Here is a 19,691-nt window from a genome sequence, read left to right on the forward strand (position 1 = left end):
ACTTTGCAGCCAATGGAGTCGCCCCCTGTTGGCCATTAGATAGGATGCAGATTTTTGGCACTTCCGCATTGGCTTCATTTTTCAGCCCTTGCACTAGACACAAGCATGTTGCCACCTACAGGGGAAGAAGATAACTGCTGTCATTTAAATTCTTGCCCCAAATGCAGGCTATGATAGTTCCAGCTCCAATTATTTATAGTAGCGTATCGCTGCCACCATGACAAAAACATTTTTTGCCCAGTTTCTTGTTATAACAAGAAACTTTTTAACACAATCCTTTTCATGTTATTAACCCTTTCATGCACAGTGGTCACAATGGACAGTTTTCTTATATATGCATGGGGTTTTAATGGTATTGTTGCACATCAACCAACACTGTGGACTCTAGTGTGTCGTCCCATACGCTGCCATCCATTGGCCAGCCTTTCTAAGTGCAACACAAATTTCTCAAAACCAAGATGGCCGCCTGCCGGCCGGAAATACTCCGCAGCTCAGGAATATTTTGCCAATCCTTCTATAGTAATAGACCCTTGTAGGTAAATAAAATGTTGTAACATCAAGTAACAACTAAGGAGTGATACAATTGTTAACATTTCCAAGTATTGATTTTATGTTGGGAGAAAATGACAATTAATCATCTGTCCACTAAGTTGGACAAACTCCTTGAAAAATGTGTGTATAAAAAAATGTTCAGAGTATGTTTTTCATGCCTAAAGAGGAATAAAAACACTGACTGAGGTTATTATAATTCATGCATGAAAGGGTCGGTTGGTTGTAACAAGAAACTTCCATATGTTGTTAGATCTAGTCAGTGCCTAAAGAGATGACTTTAAATGACTGGTTTATAGTGTTTAAGAATAGTTTGACATGTCAGTTTGTGGTTGTAACTTCTCTGCAGTCTGAATGATGATACTGGGTGATTCTGCAAAATCCTGGAGTTCATGTCCTGTGTGTGTTTGTGTCAGAGCAGACTGACTGAGCTTTTTCCTCACAGCGTCCATGTGTGTCTGAATTGAACAAATAGTTAAATGTTCAGCAGTGGAAACGGCATCATTTAAACTTCTAGATGCTACTTTCTGTTAGTTCCAATTTCAGTCTGACTTTGGACGGAATAGTTTGAATCTCTCTCGTTATGTGTAATTATCTCTCCCTTCACACAGCGGTTACTGTCCATGTCTTGCAGTCTTTTTTTTGTCGTGCACATGCGCACTTGTAAAAGAGCCAATTAGTTCCTCTTACACATGAAGTCCAAGAAGTCAGTGCTCTCAAAAATCAAACTAGGGAAATCAGGTTTCTCCAACCTGATTACCGTAACCAGGTTTTTGTGCACATGACATTTAAGAAATCAGCTTACTGGAGAAAGCTGACTGTAACTCAGTCACTAATGTGCAAGTTAATGCACTGCTTGTGTAGCAGGACCTCCGCGGAAAATGACTGACATCCTGTTGCTTCTTGCTCCTTTATAGATGCATGTCTCATATATCCAGACTGACCAAACATCAACAGACATTTATATATAACATTCAAAGTTTGTTGCTCAAATATTCAGGATGAAAGACAGATATTAGTATCTAACAGACGGGTTATGACAGCTTCCTCTCGATGTTCCAGTTGATAAACCTGGCATTTTACAGGTTAAACTGGTAAAGTATGAATTCTCACACACACACACACACGTAGCTGCAGCTGTAACACTCATTAACTGCAGATGGCGCAGGTTGGTTGGATAGAAACTGCAGATCTGCATCTGGATGATTTTGGCTGAACCTGGTTTCAATTGTTTCACATCAATGACACAGTTTCAATGATCTAGTTTTTTCCTTTTCGGCTTTATAATGAGGTTATGGGAGTGGTTGATCGGTCTCCTGTTATAACGATTTAAAAAATGAATGAAACATTAATTTTGGACTGAAGAGACGGTCAGACACACACAGACAGACAGACAGACAGACAGACAGAAAGGTCATAAACTGACAAAAAAGAGAGATAAAGACTGACAGACTGGTAGGAAGAAACAGATCGAGACAGAGATGGAGAGACACAGATGGGGGAGATAGAGGAAGATAGATGGAGGAGGAAGATGTGCGAGACAGAAGATATAGAGAGAGGTAGTAAACAGCGTGAGAGACATTAACACATAAAAGAGGGCAAGACAGACAGTAATTACGAAAAAGGAGAGAAGAGATGTAAGGAGCGACAGAAAAAGGGGGGAAGTGAAGAGCAGAGTAAATGCGACACAGAGTCAGAAGGAAGAGGAAGGTGAAGGAGATAATTAAAGCGAAAAGGGAGAGACAGAAAGAGGGAGGTAAACAACTCTGAAGGAAAGAGATGCAGACACACGCAAAAAAAAAAGGCAAAGAGGAAAGGAAAAGGGAGAGAGACAGAGGGATGGAAAGACGACGAGAAGAAGAAATAGGGAATGAGGAAGAAAAAAGGTAAAGGTGCCAGATAAAGAGAGGAGAAAAGAGCAAGAGAAAGACAGATGGAAAGAAGAGAGAGATAGACGAAGGAGGAGAAACCAGACAGTGACACAGTCAGACAGACGGATGGAGGTGAAGAATGAAAGTCAGAGACATACAAACAGAAACAGAGAGGCGATTTGCAACGAGCCCATGTCTGCACCACTCCTCCTCCTCCTCCTCTTCCTCCCTCCATCCTCTCTCTCCCTCCCTCCCTCCCCCTCCCTCCATTTTGTCGTCCTCTTCTTCTGTCTGATGCTGTTCCAACACCTCGGGGGCTTCAAGCCTCTCACATCCACCATCCAACTCGTTAATGCTCATCTACTGCTGCAGCGTAATCACCTGCCAAGGAGACACACACACACACACACACACACAAAACAAAAAATCTACCCAAGATAATAAAGAGAAACTGAAACAAAGACGACCACGGGGGGAAAAAGCTGTCTCGTGTGGCTGAACGTGTCATTCATACCGTTATATTTGTTTAAAACTGCCATGCTGAGGATTTTTATTCATCAGTGATTCATTGTTGAATTTCTATACACATATATAATCCTGGTTTATTGACTGAAAAGCAACAAGTCCACAGTCGAGATGAAGGGTGACACGTTGCTTCTTGTGCCACCAGTCTTGGATTTAACAGGCACGTTAATGGGAAGTTTGTGATCCTCTAAATCCGAGTCCGAGTTCCAGCGAGTCCGCTCGGCGTGGGTTAAGAACACATCCATGAAAACGATAGATTATCTCTCCCCTCCCCTTAGACTTTACGTGATGACAGTGACCGTTTCAGACACATCATTATACGTAAGAAGGTCCAGAGGGTAAACATCTGGATTCAGCCTCTCGCTCTTTTGCATTGGAAGAACATTTCCCTCAATCTGGTTCGTGCCATAAAGCTGAATAGATTTACCTGCAAATGCAAAAGAATACAAAGCTGATACAGAGGCTAATTTATCTAATCTAATCAGGTAAAATCTGTGAATTTGTTATAGCGCCTTTAAATCCTCCAGTTTCCACTCAGCTCACTTGTTGATGCTTTAAACTAGAAATTGTGAATTGTGTTGAGTTTGAAGCATAAAATATGTCTCACAGCGGAAACACGTGCAGATAAACAAGAGCCGAAAATCTCAGAAACAAGAGCAACGATGCAATTAAACAGTAAGGAAGAGGAAAATAAAGTTAAATAGAATAAGTCAGAGTCAAGTGCACCAAGAAATGACGCCATTTTTAACTGTAATTTTAGAAAATGTCAGATATTTTCAGTGTCTTGCAGACATCCTGGATAACATAGAAAAGAATAAAAATGAAATAAAATAGAGCTGAGCAGAAAAGTGCAGAATCAAGAGATCAGATTGTTACTGTTGCATCCGAAGTATTTTGATAAATACGACAATCAACAGCTGAATTATTGATAAGCAGAATATTAGATTAAGAGCTTCATAATCTCTGTCCAAATTTCAGCTGCTAATGTGATTCTCCAAACAGTCTGAGCAAATGTGTCGCCGGACAAAATGAAAGCTGTTCATCGCCTGTTGTAACTGCAAACAGGAACTAATTAGTCGAATATGCAGAGTCGAAGAGTCCGCCCGAGATAAACCACTCACTGATGAGCTCCTATAAACTCTAGAAGATAAATCATTGTGTTCCAGCAGAAACCGAAGGGACTCTTGTAGAAGGCTGAAAGTATGTGGTGTGAACGTTGTTGCTGCTAGCCTCTACACCGATGTCAATGAGACTAATCTGTGTGCTTGTGTTTTGCAGCAGCTGATTAACACTGTGATTCTAACACTGGCTGATAGTAAAAGTGTGTAGCTGTTTCTGTGTGTGTGTGTGTGTGCGTGCAAGGTGTAGGTGTCCGTTTCTATCTTTAGGCTACTAGCAAGGGCAGAGTAAATGAGCTATGTGCGTCAGCGCTAACAGGCTACCGGTGATTTAAAGCTCTGAGTAGTAAACAAGAGTCAGAGCAGCGCTGACTGGCCGCAGGAAACTCCACGTGGTCAGGAAGCAGCCGGCAAAGTCACCAGTCAGTCAACCAGTTAGCGAACAAGCTAATTAAACCAGTAGACAGATGTTTGAACTGCTAGCCATTCAGGGCAACAGCTGGGCGGTTTGGAGAGTTTTGTCAGGTGACGTTCAGACAATGAAACAAATGTCTGCCATTCAGACTACGTTCCCACTAAGCTGGTTACATTTGTAGACTTTTCCTCTGCTTTTTTCCTCCATCCAAACTAAAATGTTGGTGTATAAATCTTAAAGTGTGTTGTCTACTGGGGAAAACAGAACTTTAGTAAAACGATGACATTAACTGCCGGTCGGGGGCTGTGTGGCGGTAAAGTAACTCTAACTTTCTGTGCTCACTTATTGTAAATATATCATATCATAAAATAATGAGTTTATCACCAGTGCAGCAGTGGGAATGACTGCTTGTTAACATGTATGAGCTGCGATTGAATCATTGTTCCGTTGACTGACAACAGAAAAAAGAAAATGTATGTAAATGAGAGCTTCTCAATCCTGAATTTGACTGTATTAAAAAACACAGTATAGGTGAGACTGAACTACCTGTATTTATGTTTATTTTGTCAGATGATGTGGTGATGATAGAATAATGATTTAGTCAGCTGGGATGTTTGCTGTGATGCAGTTTTTGTTGGTTGAAAAAAAAAAGAGGACAAAGAAGAAGAGATTTAGCAGTTTGTGTCCAGGTGTTTTCACTGTGCGAGGCTGCAGGTCATTTTCACATGTAAACATACAGAGAGACACTGCTGTGCCTTTTTAAAGCTTGTGAATGCAATGCGTTATGCTGAAATGTGTCCAAACAGCAGGAGAATACGATCACACGTTGCAAATACCAGCTCGCCTCACAGACATCCAGATAGGTCGTTTTACTGATTAAAAAGTGACTAATCAGTAAAACAGCTAGCCGGTTAGCTAACTAGTACTCATCAACAGATAACATAGGTGAGTTATTCAGTCAGTAACTCAGCGAGTCAGTCAGCCATCTCGTCTCCCGGGCAACCATATCCAGCAAGCCAATATGGCAGCCAGTCAACCAAGTCATCCAGTTGGTCAGTCAGTCAGTCAGTTGTGGCAACAACATAGTGAGATTATCTGGAGCATGTGATGTATGTGCTTACACCTCGCTCCCTCTCTCACTCTCTCTCTCTCTCTCTCCGTCTGTGTTTTCTTCCCTCGCTCGTCCCTCCATCTCCCCTGTGTGACTGTCTCTCCACCTGAGTGCTTCTCTGCCTGCGTCCCCCTCTGCCTCCTCCTTCAGTCTGACTCATTTTTTTTTTTTTTTTTTTTTTTTTAACCAGCTTCTCCTCTGAGAGCGTCTGACTGTGCTCGCTAAACGTCCCGACTCTCCACAGTTTCTCACAGCCGAATGTCGGTTACTCTACATCAGTATGTGTGACTCACACGTTCATTGATCCGCACATTCATTCATTAAATTCTTCAAAAGGTACAACAAAGCAGTGTTTTAAAGGATAGGTCTGGTGATGTGTTTCTTATTGTCAACATAATTCCATGAAAAGACCCAAACCAACAATGAATTCATCTGCCAACAAGCGTCGTGTGTGTGTATCTATCTCTTATTCATCTGTGCTGCAGAGCGCCGTCGTTCTAAAACTGTTAAAACACATCAGTGACATGTTCCTACATTACCATGAGCACACACACACACACACACACACCGTCCTGCTGCCAGAAATACTCACTAGAGCACCAAATGTGGATTAATCCGCTGCTGAAAATAGTCCCCAAGAAATGCACTATTTCCTCCTGTGTGTTGGAATCTGTTTTAGGATATTAATAATTTTGTTTTATATTATTGACCTGTTAAAAAGTGTTGGCTACAGGTGCAAACAGAGGCTCTGAATATTCAAAATTTCACGATAGTGGCTTTAAAATGTTCTGACCTGCGAGGTTTTTGTCAATGTGAACAGTGAGCAGGCTACACACTGCAAGATAAGTGTAACCTATTTGTTCACATGGCTGTTTGCCCGACAAAAAGACCTTGGAAGTTAAAACGTTGCATCATTACATCATTTTTCAGTGTGCGGACCACCTCTCCTTTTTTCCTTTGTATGCTGCTTTCGTCCTGCACCTGCACCAAAGCGAGGATCAGTGGGATCGAGGCTGAATGCCACAGACAGGATAGAGAAGGAAGAGAGTAGCTAAAACATTATTGGTTTTTGGTCTTTTCACAGGACACAAATGTCCTTAAAGCTACTTTTGTGGTTTGTGGACTGCATGACAAGAAAACAGAAAGTAAAGTGTATGAAGTTGTGTTCATGCAAAGACTGCTTCTTAAAAACACTGAGCTAGTTTAGTGAGTTGTGATCTTTTTACATCTAGAGTTCATTCCACTTTGCAGCAGTGTGAACACATTAGTCCACATTTGCAAATTAAAACAAATTTCCTCTTAGATTTTTGTGATTTTAACAACATTGTGCAAAAAAGACATTTGAGTGTTGAAAATATCAAAACTATGCAATTTCCAAACACTTAATGGTTCATATTTCAGACCCAACGGCCAAAGAAAACTACTCAGCCTCTGAAAACAGTCATATAATGTCTTCTTTGGCTCTCGAGGATCTTTGGGAAAATAAAACTGATGATGATGACTTCAAATATTTAACCGAATGCTTACGAGCTCGAGGCTTGTATGAGTTTGAAAGATGTGGGTCTTTATGAGGTAACGGAGGGTCTAACAACAGATGCTAGCCTAAATTAGCATATTTAGAATCGTAGGATCCAATGTTTTTTGAGTTTGACCCGTACAAGGGACCAACAGTCAATTTGTAATCTTCAGGAATATCGCTGATGTTTCCCTTTAAGGAGTTTAATGGCATTTGGATACAACATTCAACATGCGTCACCGTGTTGCTTGAGTCTGAGCTGAATGGGACAGACAACGATTGAAAACACCTTAACATCCAACTCAGAACGCTTGAAAGGAATCTGTGGGTTTGAAACCAGTTCAAGTGGCAAAATCTCAACAGAATAAACACGCAGCTTTTTTTTTTTATTGCTGCTGTCTGATGCAAGTCAAGTCTCTGAAAGTCTCCGGCTTCAGTCATTTCATCTGGAAAGATAAAGGAAACGTGTGTGTGTGTGTGTGTGTGTGTGTGTGTGTGTGTGAATTTTGGAAGTGTGTCTGATTAGGAAAACATCATAATTGCATTGCACTTCCCGTTGAGATTCTATATTATGTTACACTTCATTCCCCATTCAATGCACAGTCTAGACCAGACTAATTGAGGGTCTACGGTGTTGATTTAGACTATTAACCATCTGTTCCTCTTCCTCTCTCTCTCTCTCTCTCTCATCCCTCTCTCCTTACCTCTCCAACCTTTCCTCCTCCCTTTTCTCTTCCTTTTCCTCTGCAGGAGTTTGGAGGACTAGTAGGATGCTGAGTATCTTTCCTCCTCGCAACTGTTCTCCACCCTGCTCTCCATGACCTGAGAGCGCCACCACAGCGGGAGGAACGAAACACCAGAGAGAGAGAGAGAGAGAGAGAGAGAGAGAGAGAGAGAGAGGAAGAGGAGGGCAGAAGGCCAGGGAAGGAAAGAAGGAACACACTTTTTTTTTTTTGTTGTTATTGTTTGTTTTTCCCCCCTTTTCCGTAAATGGCGGCGACGGAGGCCAGTGCGGCGCCGGTGGTCCAGGAAGACGGGAAAACCCCCGAGAGCAAGCCGACGGAGGCGGAGCAACCGGCTAAAACCGCCAATGCAAACTCAGAGACTGTCAACAGCGAAGTTGTCGAGAAAGACGGCACGGCTGTCAACAGCGAGGTTGTCGATAAAGATGGCACAGCTGTCAACAGTGAAGTTGTCGATAACAAAGAGACTGTGAATAACGATGCAGCGGGAGCGGAAGACGGAGCCGGAGCAGCGAGCGGGGAGGCGGCACCTCCTCAGAGCTCAGAAAACGCCTCCTCCGCCGAGCCCAAGACCTCGTTCCTGGACTCCTTCCTCAACAAGAGCGGTCTGGGGAAGGTGATGGGAGGAAGGAAGAAGAAAGAGCAGAGCACAGCCGGAGGAGAGGAGAACGCGGCCGAAGGAGGGGAGAAAGAGGGAGAAAAAGGAGGAGAGGAGGCCGCGGCGGCTGAAGGAGGAGCAGAGGGAGGTGCAGAAGGAGAGGCGGCGATAGAGAAAACCCCAGAAAATGGAGAGAAGGAGGAGGAGAAGAAGGGGGAGAAGGGCAAACCGGCAGAGGCTAAATCCACAGTCCGGGATCTGATCAGGAAGCCGGTGGCGAGGATCTTCTCCCATCGTAGCACCGAAAAGAAGGACGGCGCCGCCGCCGCCGCCGCAGAACCCCAGAAAAAAGTCAAGGTCCGATCCAAGTCCCTGGACCGGCTGGAAGATCCTGAAGCACTTAACACCACTGCAGACTCCACCATAGAAGAAGGAGGAGCGGCAGGAGGAGCAGAGGGAGGCGCAGAGGGCGAGCAGAAAGCCTCGTCCTCCTCGGCGACCACCAAGCACATGAAGCGCTGGCACTCCTTCAAGAAGCTCATGGCTCAGAAGGCGCACAAGAAGAGCGGAGGAGGAGGAGAGGACGGGAAGGAAGACGGAGTGGAGGGAGAAGGAGGCGGCGGAGACTCCTCCACGCTGGACTCCAAGGAGTCGGGGCAGAAGAGGTGGAAGCTGAAACGCTCCTGGACCTTCCAGGGCCTGAAGAGGGACCCGTCCATGGTCGGCATCAGCGGGAAGGCCAAGACCTCCGACAAAGACTCCGCCGACAACCAGAAGCCAGAGGAGGCGGCGGCGGCGGCGGCGGCAGGAGAAGCGGAGGGAGGAGAGGAGGCTAAGGCAGAGGGAGAAGCAGAGGAGGCTAAGACGGAGGGAGGGGAGGAGAAGGAGAAAGCCGAGGGAGGCGAGGCGGCGGCGGCGGCAGGAGGCGGGACGGTGACGCATCACGCCAACGAGATCTGGACCTCCTTTAAGAAACGAGTCATCCCCAAGTCCAAGCGCGCCAACACGGAGTGCCCCCCCACCGGGGAGGAGGACGCAACTGCAGCCACCACCTCAGGTAAGATGACACAAACATCAACAAGTCTGACAAATAAACCACAAAACTGAACTTTTGTTGGAGTGACGTTGGAGTGATGATGATGATGATGTTCAAATCCAGATTCTTCTCACATCTTTTTTTTTGTAGTGGTGAGACTTTTTAAACTTTTAAATCAGGTAGGGATGCACGATATTATCGGCACGTCATCGGTATTGGCCGATATATAAGCTCTTAAATGCCGATTATGAGAGGCTGCTTCTTCTAGCGGAGGCTAGCTGGCTGTGCTTCCCTCCGGCCGTGCTGCTGCTAACGCTCCGCTAGCCTCTCAGCTAACGTTAGCCCCGGTTCTCCGTGTGGATCCAACCGGAGCACCGAGCCCCCTTTTGTTATTCAGGTTAAAGTGGGAAGAAGCAGCAGGTCTGACGGGTAGCTTGAGTGAAGCGAAGCCTGCGGAGGAAACACCGGGACCGTCAGGGTAAAATAGTCCGCGGAGGAGCTGCTATGTTCGGCTGCACAGACAGGAAACACCTTGGCTGACAGGATGTACCACTCTGTTTGGTTTATAACAGCAGTTGGCAACCAGCGTATTAGTTGCATTATCACCACCTTCTGCTCTGGAGTGTGGACCAGAGATTAAATCCTACACATTAATCCTGTCTATCTAACGAACTCAAAGAAAACTCTACTGCTCCTCCCACTTAGCAGGTTCATTAAAGTTTTAATGCTGAGCTCCTGAACTCCAGTCTTCCTCAGTTCTTCTTTCATATATTGTCTTTCTTGATCATACTTAGTACAATCTATGATTACATGCATAATAGTCTCCTCAGCCATCTGGAAAGAAATATGTGCATATATCAGTATCGGCATCGGCCACAGTGAGTTGGAAATATCGTCATATTGGATATCGGCAAAAAATCCAATATCGTGCATCCCTAGAATCAGGGTTTTCTTTAAACTATGAGATTAAGCGGTGAGTATAGGATGTTCTCTCCTAAAGAATTTTATTATACTCTTCAGTGGTTCCCAAACCTTTTGGGCTTGTGACCCTTTACAAAATAAAGCTGTGTCTAGTTGGGGTCACTTGGTACATTGGAGATGCTTGATTTCCTTCTTAAACTTCTCAGATGGTTTCATTTACATAAAGGCCCAAAGAGGTCAAATTATCTAATGTCTCATAAAAAATGCACATATCAGAGAAAATTGAATACATATTTGTGGAGCAGAACTTTGCTTTTTCTTCTATCCTGACAAACATTCATGTCTAATTTCATGTATTTGTTTAAGAAGCAGTGTTGCAGTTTTTAATTGAGCTAAATAACAGGTGGAACAAAGCCTTATATATGTAGTCAAGACTCCAGGATTTAAAAGAGTGAGCTTTGTGTTTGATATTATCCTCCAAAGTGGTTGAAAATGGACACCATTAAAAAATTCAGACTCTGAAGCTGACAGCGTGTTCACACTCATTTCGTGTCTGTCTGTTCTCCCCGGACAGGGAAGTTAGTGCCTTGCTAACTCTGGGGGAGGTAATGTAATTGAACATTCTCCCAAATAAAATATTCAACGTCTGATATGAAATTTAAATCACGCTGTAGCTTCAGTCAACAGTAAAGACTAAATTTAGCTCGCTCCTGGCTGTGTCAAGAAAATGGTCCAAAAATACAGAACCCAGGGCGAAATAGTATATATTAAGCTCAGTCTTTTTGGTTTTTACTGATTTTTTAAGTGGAGAATAGCTGGAGGAAATCAGTTTAAACTGATTTTCACCTTGATTTTCTTTTGCAAAGCTCAGAAAAACTTGCAGTAATGCATGCAAAGTGAAAAAAAAAACAAATGAGATGCTGATTATACACCAGAGTCGAAGTGGATAAAAAACATGAGTTGTTTCATTGCAAATGGTTTTTTTTTCGAATCTGATTTCCATCTTTGTTTTTATGTTGATTTTTTTTTTGGATTCGATTCAAATTCAAATAATTCAGTTTGACTCACTCTCAGTTATTCAGGCAGCACCCAGGCGACCTCGTCCCTCGTCACAACATCGCTATAAAATTGTTTACTTTAGCGTAAAAATCATAAAGCCAGGTCAACACCACCAGGAAGAAGACAGCTGTCTGCTTTTTCAGCATTTCATACATGGCACATATATGAAAAGTCATTCACAGTGAAGAACGTGGAACATCTAAAGAGACAGATATGTTTCTCAGGAACATGTAGAGACCAGAATATTGGACTTACAAACTGTTTTTTTTGTTTTTGGAGACACACTTGATCATTAAAAAATCTCATTATTCATAAAGAAGCTTTAATTGTCTTCTTCCTTCTTTCAGGTGAGGAAGGAGCAGCAGAGGAAGGCAAAGACGGCAAGTCAGCCAAGGCCAAGCGCTCGCACTTCGGCCGAGCAGTTTCCCTGAAGAACTTCATCCTGCGAAAGGGCAAGTCCACCAGCGTGGACCAGGGCGAAGGTACCAAGGAGGAGGAGGAGGCCGCGGAGGGAGGAGAGGGAGGAGAAGCGGCGGAGGAAGCGGACGCTGATGGCGAAGCCGCCACAGCGAACGAGGAGACCAATGACAAAGATGCGGCGGCGGCGGCCGAGAAGACGCCGGCGGCGGAGAACGCCGGCGAGGCCGCGAAGGAGGCGGAGAAGACGCCGGTGGAAGCTCCGGTGACCAACGGGCAGAGCGACTGCGCCAACGGCACAGCGGAGGAGAACGCCACACACAATCACCAGGGGGAGGAGGAGAAGACGACAACGGGGAGCAGCCCCGTGAAGAAGAGCAAGGAGGCAGGAGGAGCGAAAGAGGAGGCCAACTCCAAGATCATCAACGCCACGGCAGCTGTGAACAGCGGTGAGTTAGAGCACGCCGACTGGGACTCTGCCGAGCCACAAAACAGCAGCAACAGCAAAGAAGGAGATACTAACAACAGACTACCAGCACTAACAGACGATAGCAGTAAACAAACTAAAACCAGCCGTCAAGAAACTGAGCTAGCGCTAGTGGTAAGCAGGGAGGAGGAAGAGGAGGAGGAGGAGGAGGAGGAGGAGGAGGGGGAGGGAGGGAAGGCAGAGTCTCCACAAAACGGAGGTTGTCACGAGTCATGTGACCAGGGAGAGAGAGCAGGGGAGGAGGAGGAGGAGGAGGAGGAGGAGATGAGAAAGAGAGATCTTCGAGATGCGGCGGTGGCCATCGTTCAGAACGTGATGTCAGCAGCGACCGACCAATTAGAGCGGGAGCTGTGCGTCGACAATGGTCTAAACGGGTGTCACGACGCCGACGTTAGATACTAAGAACACGGAGAAACGCACATTTATGCACATAAATAAACACATATATATGTGGAAATAAATACTCACTTCACTTAAATGTGCCAAATACACTTATTAGCACAGCCTAGTACACACGTACGCATGCAAAAACACACGTTACCACCAACCGATGCTGTGTGTTAAGTACAGAACTGGAGTCTATGCGTGGTTAGCCTAGCTTAGCATAAAGACTGGAAACAGAGGGAAACAGCTAGCCTCGCTCTGTCCAAAGTTGAGCTCTACACTCATTTCCAATAAACAAAAATATTAAAAAATGACTATTTAAGGAGTTTTTTTTTTTTTTAGCAGTCATGTCCTGGAAATATTTCTTGACAGACAACAGCTGGACTTTAAAATCCTTGTCAAATCTGCGCAGTTGTAGAGCTGAAACGATTAGTCAATTAATCAATTACTAAAGTCATTTTCCAGTTCCATCTCCTCAAATGTGAAGAATTGCTGGTTTTCTGAGTCTTCTAAACTCTTTTGGTTATGGTCGTACAAAAAACAACTCCAGCTCTGTACTTAACAAACAGACATGAAATTACAACTGAATAAGAGGATTTCCCGAAAAATGTCGAACTATTTCCTTAAGTTATACACATGCATATGCAGGACCTACGTATACATAGGCATGCAAGCTTTCCTTCTGTTATGTTGGGTGATTGATTGCATGATAAAAAAAATAATAATAATGCAGTGGTTGTTCCCAAAATCCCTTTAAAGAAACTGTAATGTAGTTATTTAATAAGTGTCTATTCACATATACATAACCTGCGAGTATTTGTTAGAAGAGAGATGAAGAGAGAGAGAGAGAGAAGTGTCCCTTCCCTTATTTACCTCTCTGTTAAGAGGACTATTTTAATGTCAAGTTCATGAACAGTCCAACAGCAAAACCATTTAACCAGGGCTGCCAAGTCTCACACTTTTGACTGGCGAGAATCACGTTATTCAGAGGTCCCCGACCTTTTTTTGCGCCACGGACCGATTTAATGTCAGACAGTATTTTCACGGACCGGCCTTTGAGGTTTCGGCGGATAAATACAACAAACTAAAATGATACGACCGGCATAAAAACTGTGGTATTTTCTAAATATAATAATAAACCTGAATCCACTGTGTACTCGTATGCAACTTTATTAGCAACATTGTGCCAACAACATAACATGAGTAACATCCTCTCTGCCCCCCTAACGCTCTCTGGTCGCTATGGTAACGTTTAAACATGCCTTCAAAATAAGATACACCACAAAAACAAATATAAAGTGCATGACAACTCGACATAACGAATCCGGTCATTTTTCAAAATAAAACATCGTTCAGACTTAGATAATAAATAAAACGGAAATAATGTCAGTTATTTATTCATTCTGTGCAGCCTGGTGCCAAATGACCTATGGACCGGTACCGGTCCGGGGCCCAGGGGTTGGGGACCACACATGCCTTTTCTCACACTAACTTTTTGTCTTCACTTCCTCTGATGTAAAATTTGTGATTTTTAAGTGGATTTTTAAGGGAGTTTTTATTTTCAAGTTTAATGAAAATAAAGCACAGAGTGTAACAAGGTTAAGACAGCACTTTTCACGCACTGTCCCTGAACGCACCAATCGTCTGTTTTGAACCGAAAGCATGCAACAAATAATTATCGGAGCTGATGATTTATTCAGATATTACTTATATTTGGATAGACCTGAGAGACTAAAGCTGAAGTGAAAACTTGGCAGCCCTGATTTAACAGTAACAGGGACTCAGGTGGTGAGCAGGCTACAGATTTCCAGGGCAGCTACGGTTGAAAGCTGACTGTTCATGAGTTTGTATAAAAAAAATAGAAAATATCAGATTAACCGCTACATGGCCTGTCACTGTGCAAGCTTATATAAAGGAGCTGTAGCGTTAACATGTTAGATTTGATCTTTTTCTGGTGCAGTTTTGGTCCATTTCGACCCGTCGAGATGAATAAATCGAGCAACTGATGTGAGGAAATCTGACAATGGAGATAAAAATTTTTTTTACATCTGACATTTTAAGCTTTTCGTTATCTCGAAGCGGTTTTTTGCTGAGTTTTTTTTTTTTTTCTCCCAGCAACGCTTCCCCTTCTTGTTTGTACCGTTTCACACGTTCCCACCTGGGACGCCGCTCAGAGCTGCTGGACACTGAGCAACAGGAGGTGAAATGCCTGTGAACCAGAAGGTGCCCTGTTCCCTCCTCCATTATTTATCAGTCCCATCCCTCCTTTCCATTCAAGTGCTTGTGTGTGTGTGTGAGGCTCGGTGTCCAGCGACCGCCTCACTTTGATCTCACACAGCACCAACAGATGCTCGTAGAGAGAGAGAGAGCATCACGGCTGCTGCTGCTGCTGCTGCTGCTGCTGCTGTGAGATTTACTGGAAGCCTCTTTGAAGCTAAAACTCTTTTTGCTAAAATTGAACTCTGTTTAACACCTAGTGTTTGGCACACTGAGGCCTGAAACGGCGCCAAGCTCTCCGCAGTGTCAGATAGAAGCACCGGCAGCTGCTTTTTCAAAACATTCAAGCAACTGACACCATTAAATGTACATTTCTTTTAAGAGATGCACATAAATGCACTAGCTAGGATCACGTTTAATAGCTTTTGCAGAAAAAAAAATGGCGTTTTTTTTTTGTGTTATGGATCCATAAAACTGGGTCACAACTGCCACGTTCATGTCATGTAGGATGGTCGTTTAAAAAAATACTGTGCAATGACAATAGAAAGCTTTATTCATTATCTTAGATGACAGTGTTTTCTCAGGCACTTCTGTATTGTTAAGCTCTGTGTCTAATATATTGGAGCTTTCAGAAAGTTGTCCTCGTTACAACTTGGACCTGAACGGCATGATTTACTAGTTGGAAAAGTGATAATGACATGAACATGGCTTACATACCGTCTCTCCACCTTTCAGATATTAGTTAAACTTCAACTTCACCAGTATAGAAAAAGCACAAAAACGTACTTTCAACTGAAACACCTGTGAATCTGACACCCCCTCCGCTGCTGTTTTAACACGTTATTTGTACAGTTAGTCAGCAATCAAGAGACTATGTAGGTCACAACACCTTGACAGAGCTCAGAGCCCAATATTCAATCACTGTATCGCACCTGAAACAGAAGAAAATACACTTGATGCTTCACTATTATGCAGGTGAAACACGGTGCAGACAGCTGTATTGATTAACACATAGAAGTGTATCTTAACTGTCAGACTGACAACAGGCGCTGTCAATCAAATCTGACTATCTGACATCATCGGCTCAAACTTTGACTTTCTTTTCAAATGCAACTAGTAAAAGAGTAAAAGTCACATCCATTTTTTTTTTGCACCTTCACATTCTCCTCCTCTATGCAGGCAAGTCTTCCATCCAATATTAAAAGTCACTGCAGTGTTCAGTAATAATTTCACCAGGAATTCATTCATTGCTGATGCAGCTCAGTTACAGAATGAGATTTCAGGGGTTTTTTCTTTTAGTCTTTCTTTCTTTCCGTTGCATCTTTCCGTCTTCCATGTCGATGCTGAATTGGCCCGAGCTGCTGCTGCTGCTGTGACACCAAAATAATAATAATAATAATAATAATAATAATCTCAGGTAAATTTTGCTAGATTAAGTTGTTGTCAAGGAAACTTTTAGATTACAAACCTTGCAGTCAGATCGAATTTGTGATTGTTCGTTTTCAGTGGAAAGTACATGTTATTCTCAGTATTCAGATGGTTAAAAAAGCGTCATCTTTGTTCTTTTTTTTTATAAAATTATGGGTAATGGACAACGGCCGAACCAACACGTGAGATTAGACACATTAAAGCCACCGAAAGCTTCATCTCGGAGTCTCGACCTTCGTGTTTCGGCCTCCCTCCTCGATCACCCGGCTGACTCTGCCGCGCCGCGCCGCGTAGGCAGCTGGCCCGCTAGCTCTAACTAGCTGTAGCTTAGATAGTTAGCTCTCTGTTTGCTGCGGAGAGAAAAGCTGGTTTTAGCAGACATCAATAGAGTTGAGTCCATCAACGGATTAGTGAGCAAAATCAAAGTGTCACGGAGCCTCTTCAACGAGCCAGATTAACTAGCCTTCTCTCTATCTCTCTCTCTCTCTCTCTCTGCCATCTCTCTCCCTGTTTTTTTTTCTGTCTATCTCGGGGGGGGAATCAAACAGAAATACAGACAGGCAGGCGATATACGAGTGGACGGTCAGGTTATTTGATTTCAGGGAAAAATCCTCTTCTTCAAGGTCAAGAGTCTCTTGAGCACAAAGGACAGTTAAAACCCAGAAAAAAAGGCACAAATACAGATACCTGCCACTGTAGGGACAGACAGGTAGACAGACAGACTGAACGTCTTCCTGTTTTGGTTATCGTGATGATGATGATGATGATGATCCTTCGTTATAATGTGACGACACTTTGTCATATTCTCCTCATGAAACTGTGTTGTGTTGTTGTTGTTTGCTTTGTGTACGTCCTTAAAAAATAACTAACTCAACACTAGAGAGACCAACATCTGTACTAAACCACTAAACACACATACAACATATAACCCTTTTTATATGACTGTTTATTATTATTATTATTATTATTATTATTATTATTATTATTATTCTTTTTTCCAAGACCTATTTTTTAATACATTTTTTCAATCTCTTCTGTTATCATTTACCAGACAAAAAGGCGGGAAACGTGTGAGGCCACACAAAGAGGATTAGAACTGCCCGGGATTCGCTGAGCAAGGAGCTCTGAGCCCCGCCCCCTCCCCCCCCCCCTCCCCCCCCATCCTAACTCCCTCCTCCCTCACCTCCTCCTCTCTCCCTTCATCCCTCCTCCTCTTTCCTCCTCCTCCTCCTCCACCTCCTTCCTCCTCCTTCCTCCCGAATAAACGGAGTAATCACGTGTTAACAGATCACCATGGTGAGAAGAGAGAGAGAGAGAATGAGAGAGAGAGATGCAATTCATGTAGATGAGAAGTGAAAAATAATACTTACTCAGAAAGCAATAATTCAAGCCCTTCTTTTCGCCTCCCATCCATCCATCCATCCATCCTTCATCCATCCATCCATCCATCTCTTCATCCATCCATCCATCATCCCCTCCGTCCGACACATGCAGACATACAAACAAACAAACATGTACATCCAGTGTTTTTATTTTTTTTTCTTTGCTTGTCTGTGGGATTTTATATTGTCTACGAGAGAAAAGAAAATGCAGAAATGTTAAAAAAAAAATGAAAATCGAGACATTCCACCCCCCCCCCCCCCCCCCCCTATCCCCTACCCCCCCCCCTCCTCCTCCTCCTCCTCCTTCCTCCTTCTCCCGCCGCCCTCCTTATAAACTCCGCTCTCTGTCTCTGCCGACTCCTGATTGGTGGATTTAAAGAACAACAACAACAACAGAAAAAAAAAGAACAAAAAAAAAAGACTGTTAGTTTTATATTGACGGCCATTTTGGTTTGTAGTCACCCTCACCCCCCCACCCACCCCCCTTAAACCCCCCCCCCCTTTGACCCCCCCCCCCCCATCCTCCTCCCCCATCCGTCCCAGTAGATATTTGACAGTACAGCAGGACCATGTTGCTACAGTATATAAACTGCCCTGAGGACTGCCACTTCCCAACCAACACTGCAATGTCTTCAGCTCTGTGTGTTTAATGTTTTTAGACTGTTATATTGTGTACATGAATTTAAAAAAAAAAAAAAAAAAAAAGAAGAAGAAGAAGAAGAAAAATCACCACCGAATATTAAAAGTCAAAATGTTTTTTTCTTTTTTTTTTTTTTTTTTTTTCCTGTTTTGGTTTTGGATTCTCTCTTTTTTTTTTGTTTCTTTCTTGTTTTATTTTTTAAAAAACACATCTTCTCACTGTTACTGCAGTCTGACGATATGCTGTAATTAAAAAAATAATAATAATAATAATAATAATGATGATGATGATGATGTTTTTGTTGGTCCAAGTTTTCACATGTCCGCTAGCAAATTGTCAAGAAAAAAAAATAGTACAATAAAGACTAAAATCTAACAACTAAACTGCAAAGTCATTGTGGGGTTTTCTATTTTTATCTGGATGATTGAAGTGTTGTGTGCAGACGGGCGGGTGGAGGAGGAGGAGGAGGAGGAGGAGGGGAGGAAGAGGGGGAGGAAGAGGGAGGAGGGCGGGGCGTTGTGCTGGAACACCATTGGGCGCTTATTAATCTGTGTATCGATAATCTCATCCTTTTACGTAATGGGTGGAATAATACGAGATTTCTTTGTATTAAAGAAGACCTGTATGTATTATCTGGCAGCAGGCTGGCAGGGTTTCATATATAGACAGGCGGGGGGGGGACGTCCATATGCCAGCCTCAGGCCTTTCACACCGCCGCTTTTACACTATATTTATGTTTCACACGTTCGGATAAAACTCTAAAAAGGACCTTTGACATCCTTGTTATACCATTTTGTAACATTGAATTTTATGGGTTTTTTTAGCTGAGACTAAATTCTTTCTTTCAAATTACAAATACAAAATCTTATGTGTGAAATGAAGCACTGAAAGTTATCAAAAGTGTAATTTAATGTACCTCAGACAACGGTGGAACAAGTAAAAGTATCAATAACACACTAAAAAGAAAGAATCTTGCATTTAAAATCCTAATTAATTAAAAGTATAGAAGTATTTACCAGCTAAATATACTTAAAGTACTCAAGTTAAAAGTATTTGTTTTGCAGAAAATCAGGTTGTGACTGATTTATTGAATAAATGTAACATTTTATTGCTACAGCTGGTTGAGGTGAAGCTGCTTTCAATTGCTTTTTAAGGGTCACGAGATAAATCTGAGGGGTCATGATGACAGATTGGGAAGGAAAGAGGAAAATATTTGGATTCACTTTTCAGAACTTTTTTCTTTAATCTTTGTGTGTTTTTGTGGAAATATCGGA

The 19,691-nt window shown here is 43.0% G+C and overlaps 1 protein-coding gene across 1 annotated transcript in view; it reads left to right on the top strand.

Annotated features, from left to right (window-relative positions):
• Positions 1 to 17,474, top strand: part of si:ch211-137a8.4 (neurofilament heavy polypeptide) — a 37,647-nt gene extending 20,173 nt beyond the window's left edge. Inside the window, exons 2-4 of the mRNA XM_044355229.1 lie at positions 7,856 to 9,503; positions 11,810 to 12,328; positions 17,447 to 17,474. Coding sequence (XP_044211164.1) covers positions 8,096 to 9,503; positions 11,810 to 12,328; positions 17,447 to 17,469 — 1,950 coding nt within the window. The 5' untranslated portion in view covers positions 7,856 to 8,095 and the 3' untranslated portion in view covers positions 17,470 to 17,474. The remainder of the gene's footprint in view (positions 1 to 7,855; positions 9,504 to 11,809; positions 12,329 to 17,446) is intronic.
• Positions 17,475 to 19,691: the final 2,217 nt, after the last annotated feature.

This window comes from Thunnus albacares, chromosome 6 (assembly GCF_914725855.1).
Source record: "Thunnus albacares chromosome 6, fThuAlb1.1, whole genome shotgun sequence".
Classification (NCBI taxonomy): domain Eukaryota; kingdom Metazoa; phylum Chordata; class Actinopteri; order Scombriformes; family Scombridae; genus Thunnus; species Thunnus albacares.